Genomic DNA, 8,328 nt, shown 5'->3' on the forward strand with positions numbered 1-8,328 from the left:
AGAACTAAGCAACATGGTATAGAGTGATGACAATTCAGAATTATATAATAGATATTTTAAACATTTCATAAAGTTTGTATTGCAGATCTAATAAAATTTTGTTTTATATTTCTACTTTTAATGTCTTAAGTTATTTTCATTCATATTTCACAAGTGTTGTTAGACATACATTTTAAGTCTTCACTAAAAATGTAATATGAAAAGCAGAGTGGATCTCAGATTTATATAAGTATGGCTGACACTACATTTTTGGATGTTTTTCCTACCAGTGACGAGGGGGTTTCTGTGAATCGTGAATCACATACTCTTGTCACCATAAGAATAATACGAATGTAAACATTGTCTTATACTTTCTTCTGTTTTTGCTGTTACCTCATTTAAATCGTGCTCACGTAATAAACTAGTGAGACAAAAATTTACATATCACGTGATGTTTACATTATTATTATTATTATTATTATGCTGAATAGTGATAGAAATGGAGCACAGCAACTGACTTCTAGTATTGATTTTTTTAAACTTCTGCACCTATAGATTCTGTGCAGAAAAATTAATTTTAAATGTTCGAAAGACTCCTAAGCTCAAGATTTGAAACCAACTGCTGTAACCGTATCTTCATCCATTCTATCTAATTTGTATCTCACGTTAGAAGGTACCAGCTTTGTTTTGATTTTGAAGTGGAGGCTTCAACTGTTCCCAAACTTGTATTTTCATGCTAATTTTTTGCATACAGGTTAGATTTGGGTATTTTCTCTTTTCTTCAATTTAGAGTTCAATTTTTTTTGGTGCAGGTTAGTTTCGGTTAATACGGTATATTTTTAAAAATTGATTATTTTACTTGATTTATGATACTATGCAGAGATCTGAGATGGAATTTGTTTGTGAGGTAATTCTTGAATTTTCAAAGTTGTAACATAGTGATAAGAACTAGATTGAATAACACATTGAATTATTGATATGTGTTTTGTATGAGCCCATCACCATCACAAGAGTGCACAATAATGGCTTTTTCTGCCATAAAAATCAGTGCCTATTCTTACTGTCATCTGCAGACTGCTGCGTGGTTATTTGTGATTACACATACTCATAAGTGTCAACATATGCAAGGTGATTCTAACCTACTACACTGACAGTTCTCAGGTACAATGCGTTTTAATGCAATACGTGCGCTTGCGCAGTATTTTGGTGGTATCGCACAGAAACACTTCCTGGCAACGTGCCATGTCAGTCAGCAGAAGCAATTAGGAACATATGATACCAGATAAAGTAACTTGAATTTCCTCATCATTGATGTCATTACTCTGGCTACATTGTCAAAGATTTCTATAATGACCTTAAGTTCGTGTTCAGTAACGACATATTCTAATGAAGATACATTTAATCATACTCAGAAAATATTTCCAGAATTACATGCAACCAAAGTGAGTTCATGGGTGAAGATACCAAGATCGTTCACTGTTGGTTACATGTTTGAGTTTTGAGGCATTGATTTGGCGTAGTGGTCAGGTGCAACTAATCCACATTCATAACAAGACAGAAGACATGTTCAGGACCATGTAAGTGTAGATAATCTTACTGCAATAAATCTTTCTACAACAAGAATAGCTCTAGATTCTAGCATGAGCAGAAGTACCATTGGAGAAATCTGCATGATAGTAGTTTCTTTCTCACACCCAAGTTCACCAGGAACTATGGGAAGGTGATATCCAAACCAGAAGTATCTTCTGCACCTAGATTCTAAATCAAAATCTAGATTTCACGGTGTGTACTGAGAGCTGATGAAGCCATTTCAAAGTCTAATGGTGAATTAAGTCACAAGGCTACCAGCATATATGGATCATAAATACCTGATGATAAAATTCATATAAAACTTCCTTGCAGATTAGAACTGTGTACCGGACTGAGACTCGAACTTGGGACTTCTGCCTTTCGCGGGCAAGTGCTCTACCGACTGATCTACCCTAGCATGACTCATGACCTGTCCTCACAGCTTCAATTCTGCCAGTACCTCATCTCCTGCCTTCCAAACTTCATAGAAGATTCAGATCTTCAGTCTATGAAAAGATACAAAAAGTGGTACACTGAATTTCTGAAACACTCACTAACTGTGTTGCTAGTAAAATATTTTCGGGCAACTGTCAAAGTGGTTATAACAATAAGAGTACAAAACACTCATCCCATTAATTATTTCTTTTGGAGGCACATTGGCAACATTATAAGATTCTCCATTCTGTTTGCCCTTATTGGTTTACAAAAACAGCATTTCACCTAAAAATATTGGATGTGTCACTCCTTCTGCTTATGAGTGTGCACCCAGGTTATTATTAATTCTTCCAGTATTTTGGTTGACAACTTTGTTGCCATTCTCAAAGTGAATCACTTCCAAAGGTTTTAAATTACTTAACACGCTGCAGTAAAGTAAATATGTGTCTTGTAGATAACACTTTTAGTAACAAATATCAGTCATACACTATACGTTATGCATCTAAGAGTAAAACAAAGCAAGTGCAGTGTCAACGGCCAGTCACTGTGGCAAAGTGGTTCTCGGCACTTCAGTCCGGAACCCCACTGCTGCTACAGTCGCAGGTTTCGATGCCTCTGGCGTGGATGTGTGTGGCGTCCTTAGGTTAGTTAGATTAAAGTAGGACTAAGTGTAGAGCACTGACGACCTCAGATATTAAGTCCCTTAGTGCTTAGAGCCCATTTTCAGTGTCAACAAATCGGCGCTTGTCAAGTATGTGGTTGACTGGCACGGATAGCATATTTTGGAATATTAGGCGCTGAAGACTTAAAACACTGTTTGCTTTGAGAGTGCAGACATGAAATAAAGGGTTTCCCTGATTTGTCGAGCTGGAAATCCTTGTCTCAGTTGATCAGATTGCATGCTAATTGTATTTCCACAGCTTCCTTGAATACTGAATTCCAGTAGGATGAGGCTGTGGCCAATATCTTAACTTCAAGTAACCCATGGAGTGGCCAGTGTAAATGCAGTGTTCAGCCACTGCAGTTTATTGGGCTGTAGAACGCGGATGTGTTGCTGGTGTTAGAGGCAATGTTCTTGTAAGGTGCATATTGTTCATTCCATTTACCTTTTACAGTTACGTTGGTGCTGAGTAAGTGCAGGGAAATTAATGAAACCCCAACAGTTGCAGACAAACCATTGATGAATAGAAAACATTTCTTTATTAGTTTGTTCCATGTGACAAGGTTCATTGTTATCTTATAATATTTAGATGTTGCAGCAGGCAAGGAAGACAGTGTGTGGATAATATGCACTTCTCGGACAATTGCGTTCTAACCTGGCACCATATGCATGCCAGAGCTAAGTAGTTGGCAGCGTTCATAACATGACATTTGGTTCAGGGTGGTGCGGGACAGCCAGTGGCACCATCTGCTGTTGGGTAGGTTTTGGTGCTGCCGGTCTAACTCTCAGCTGTTGTCTGGAGAGCAACGGCTGCCAGACTCGGTGATGGCAAGCTTCCACGTGGAGGTGGCGACAGTGTTGGGCACTGTGTGTTGGTCAGTCGTGCAACAGCCTTTGTATCGTGGTGTAGCAGTCTCAGTGACAACATAGTTATGGTGGAGACTCCAAGGCTGCAGCTTACAGTTTGGGTGCAGCTGTGTTGCCCAGCTGGTTGAACACCACAGGCTGGTTTAAATGCAGCCTCTTTTGCTGGCTTTGTGGAAGTGCAGTATCTATGCATGAGCCCAGAAAGGTCTGTAACAGGGTCAGAGACTACTGATCACTGTGTTGTTAAGCATCAATGTGTCAAGCTTTCCTGACATCTCAGGTCATTGACATGTGGAAGTGGCGGTGCTGCAGCAGTCAGATCCCGAGAGGTGTTGGTTTCACCAGAATGTTGACCCAAAAGGACTGGCGATGGCTCTGATTTAGGCTTTTACACCAATCACAAGGAATTTCATACATATCTCCCCGCCCCTTTTGTAAAAGCATATTATCTTTCACAGATGTCAGATGGGCTGCCATTTTAGTTGGTGGAAGTGTATCAACTTTGACTCATTATTCTTGCAAATTTTGCAGAAATTTGCTCTTCTTTTTGTTGGCCTGGCATTTTTACTTACTGAGCTATTTTAATTTGATGTGTGTCAGTTCTTATTGAATAGCTCTCCAAAGTATACCAGTTCAACTAAAGGCTGTCAGCATCACACTCGTGAGCCCTGTGTCCTCAGGTTTTAAGTGCACTAATAGCTTGTGAAGGGTGGTGGCAGCTAGATCCCCCACAAGTCAATATGGATGAGCTTAGGGTAAATGCAATGCCCTAAAAACCCATCTTCCTTATATAGAACTAATACATCCGAAAACTGTAGAAAGCAAACCATTTCCCATTCCATTATAAATTTGGTATTTTCTTGAGTGAAGTTATGATGATAAAGCACTTACTCAGTTGTATTTGGTGTGGGGCCAAACTAAGAATGTGTGATCAGCATACCTCCAGAACATTCATTTTCAAAATGGAGAGTTGAGAGCTTTTTCTTCAAAATCCTCCATAAATAAATTACAGTGGATGAGAGGACTGTCCATAACAATATTCAGTCCCTTCAAAATATTGGTTATCTAATAATAAAAGTAAGTGGAGGTTAGCACATGCTTAGGTGATGTTGCTGCTAATCAATGATAGTCAACAATAGATGACTCAGTGAATAAGAAATGTCAAAACTAAACAGTATATCAGAGTATTTAGGTTTCAAAGTTTCTACCTATTAATAAACCTGCCAAATTGTGGGTCTGAAGTTAACATTTACCTACAGAATATCTTAACAACGAGGCTAAATATTTGGCTGGCCAATAATTAGGTACACATATGTTACCATTGGTCTAAATGTCTGTGCTTTTATTTTCTACTCCCAAGCAAGGTTAATGACTTCATCTTCCTCTGAACACAATTTTTTAATTGTGTATAACATTGTGGGCTTTGGTGAGGCTGTCAATCTTGGAGAGACAGAGCTGCTGCACTACTTCAGTATGTTGATGATTTCCTTGGGTAGTGAACTGTAGTCCGGAAGTAAAGTAACTTTTCTTCGAAGACATGTAGTGGGGTCTTTGCCAATCCTAAGATATGTTGTGCCGTGAAGTAAGTTGGACATTTTCTGTACCTAGACATCTTTCGGCAACAAAACAATGGCATTACCTTTGCGTACAGGAAGACATACAGTCTAGGAATTGTTGGGGCTACAAAGCACATATCTCTGACAAGAATAAGTTGCCATTTTGTGGACAGGATCTTGTTAGAGCTTAGCGTGCTTCGCGTCTTATTTTCTTAGCAGTGTCATCAGTTAGTTTTCTAATGGCTTAATGGTCTTATTTGTTGTTCTTCTCCTTCTGTATCATAGATCACTATTACCATATTTACTCAAGTCTAAGCCGCACTTTTTTTCCGGTTTTTGTAATCCAAAAAACCTCCTGCGGCTTAGTATCGAGTGCGAAGTAAGTGAAAGTTCTGAAAAATGTTGGTAGGTGCCGCCACAATTAACTTCTGCCGTCGAATATATGTAGAGCTACACAGGCGTGCATTGCAGGCACAAAGATAAATACTGGCGCCAAAACCTCTGCATCAGTAAATAAATTTTAAAAAAAGGTGGAAGACTAGCTTTTTTTTCCTCCGCCTCGAGTTTCGACCACTGCATTTTCATACATTATCCGACGAACTAAATACAAATTCCGCATTGTTCAGTCTTTGAATGTAGCAGCATTTCAATGTACCACGACTGGCGAAACTGTTTGGGATGTTTGTCAATATGGCCAACTCTAAGTTCTGAATTTTTTCCTACCTGTGAGAAGAGATGGTTGGTAATAGGAACTTTTATGAATTGTGAATCACATGCAGTATTCTCTTCACCATAAGAATAATACGAATATAAACATTTTCTCATGTATTCTTTCGTGTGTGCTGCTATCTCATTTAAATCCTGTCTGCCTGAAACTATGAAACTAGAGTGAGTCAACAGCAAACGCGGAAGAATATACATATCATGTCATGTTTATATTCATATTATTCTTATGCCTAATAGTGATGCAGTCAGTAATGAAGCACGGCAACTGACTACATTTTTAAATCCAAGATGACTAATTTCTTGCAGAATGTAATGTACTAAAGAGGTGTCTGCAAAGATTTTCAAACGGAGAAAAATTTTCGCTAGGCTCTCGTTCACAACATCTTCTATCATACGCAGTCTATTATTCTTCTTCTTGTTGATCATTATCAAAGAAAGCAACAGTGTAAGTAACAACAAATAGCAGTCTCAGCTTAGAGTGACGTAAACACCTATAACAAAGAGAACGGCACTTATCAGATCAAAGAAAAACAAGCAATCAATTCAAACCAGCACTTGAAAAAGGAAGGGTACCCGTACAAATATGGACGGAGCGCCTGACGCATAGCAATGGCTACCTGGTAAAGCTTAACTGCTGAGCTTATGACTCGAACCAAACTACTATAGCTGTACCGTCATTCATTCAACCTAAATTGTGTCCCATATTACAATGGCCCAACTTTGTTTCAATTTGGAGGTGTGGCCTAAAACTTTTCTGTCCCCTTGAATTTCGAGTCTCAAATTTCAGGTGCGGCTTAGTTGCAGGAATTTTTTTTTTTTCCTTGATTTCGTGTCTGTTTTCAGGTGTGGCTTAGATTAGAGTAAATATGGTAAACCTTATTCCAAATGTGTCTGAGTTTTACCAACAGTATCTTCTCTTTAAGAAAGGATGGAGTGGTTTGTTTTCGGATTCACTATTTGTTTTGTTAAGTTGTATAGTTCACATCAAATAATACATTTATCAAAACTGGCAATTTGCATTTCATTTTGAACATGTCTTATTCAGTGTGGTAAATGATACAACTTCCTTGTAAACCTATTGATACTCACTCGCATTGTTAAAATTTACTCGTGATACACATGCTGTGTTTGCAGTACACACCTGAAAGTTTTTCAAAGAAACATGCTGTATTAAATCAGCGTTAAAAATTTAATGGACAATTAGCTGTGTGACAACAGTTCCTTCAGGGACTGTCCTTGCCCCTCCACACATGCTTGTCAAATATAGCTGGAAAGCTAGTTTCATGTGTCTGTGACCCCAATTGTGTGCCACCTCATCTCTGGCTGTCCCCTCCTCCCTCTGCAACGGTTTATCTGGCCTCCCTCCCCCTCCCCCCTGCACCCCCCAATCGATCTTCCCTGTGCTCCCCCTCCCAATATATATTTTTTCTCCCATTGTCCTTCCTCCTCCTTCCTCCTCCTCCTCCTCCTTTTGCCTCATCTCTTGTGGCTTCATCTCTCTGGTATTTGTCATTGTAACCAGTTTCCAATCTGTGTCAGTTTATAATTATGGAATATTTTCCAAATCAGTGAAGTGTTGAATTTAATCAATTTTGTCATAGGTGATGTCCATCCTTCCTCAGAGAGGTCTACGAACTGCTCAGTTGCCCCAGCAAATGGATCCTGAAACTCAAGAAAACCTTAAAGTGATATGGGAAAATCTAAAAGATCTTATTGGACATACAGAAACTCCTAAACCTTGATTTGTCATTAAATGTGTTTTGATTTTTCATTAAATGTGTTTTAAGAAATAAGACAACCTGTGAAAGAAAGGATACTGCTTAATATTATTGTAATTTTAATATTTTATTTTGTTAACTTGCATATAAAGTGCATTTTGCTGCGTGTTTTGCACATTGATCAGTAACAATTGCTTTTTAACTCTCGTGCCCTAATAATAATAATAATAATAATAATGCAACAAACCTAAATCAGAATAAATTAGAAAATATTCCTGGAGGGAAAAAGATTTGTTTCTGTTGACTAGAAGTGTGTTAATTTGTATATTCAAAAGAGGCAACTGTACCTTACTAGTTTAATTAGTTGCAGGTTCTGTGGATCATAATAGTATGATTGGAACCACGTCGATCTTAGAATTACAGTAAACTTTCTCAAGTACTAATTTTCAGGTAAATTCTATTTACATCTTCAAGGGTTGAACTTGATTATAATACTACTGGTATCTGTAAAGAGAACTGTTTCTGCCTCTCAGATATGATGACTGATAAGAGTGCTTGCATAACTTAATGGGCAGCATGCTAGCTTGGGAAATACGAAGTTAAACAAACCCAGGGTTGAAACCATGCAGCAGATTGACTTGACTCTGGTGCATCAGTGGCTTCTATGTGTTTCCTATGCTTGTTTAAGCAAATGATGGGCTGGTGCCAAATTTTGACCTGAGAGAATAATACACAAAAACTGTTTAAACATAGTAACACACAATTACACAACCCACAGGCAGATGGTGCATATGACTTTCCTCTTTTGGATTATGAC

General features: G+C 38.2%; 1 protein-coding gene across 1 annotated transcript in view; it reads left to right on the top strand.

Annotated features, from left to right (window-relative positions):
* The window catches only part of LOC126334907 (uncharacterized), a 79,444-nt gene extending 71,752 nt beyond the window's left edge, over nt 1-7,692 (top strand). The window contains exon 7 of the mRNA XM_049997622.1: nt 7,395-7,692. Coding sequence (XP_049853579.1) covers nt 7,395-7,535 — 141 coding nt within the window. The 3' untranslated portion in view covers nt 7,536-7,692. The remainder of the gene's footprint in view (nt 1-7,394) is intronic.
* The last annotated feature ends 636 nt before the right edge of the window (nt 7,693-8,328 follow it).

This window comes from Schistocerca gregaria, chromosome 2 (genome assembly GCF_023897955.1).
Source record: "Schistocerca gregaria isolate iqSchGreg1 chromosome 2, iqSchGreg1.2, whole genome shotgun sequence".
NCBI lineage: Eukaryota > Metazoa > Arthropoda > Insecta > Orthoptera > Acrididae > Schistocerca > Schistocerca gregaria.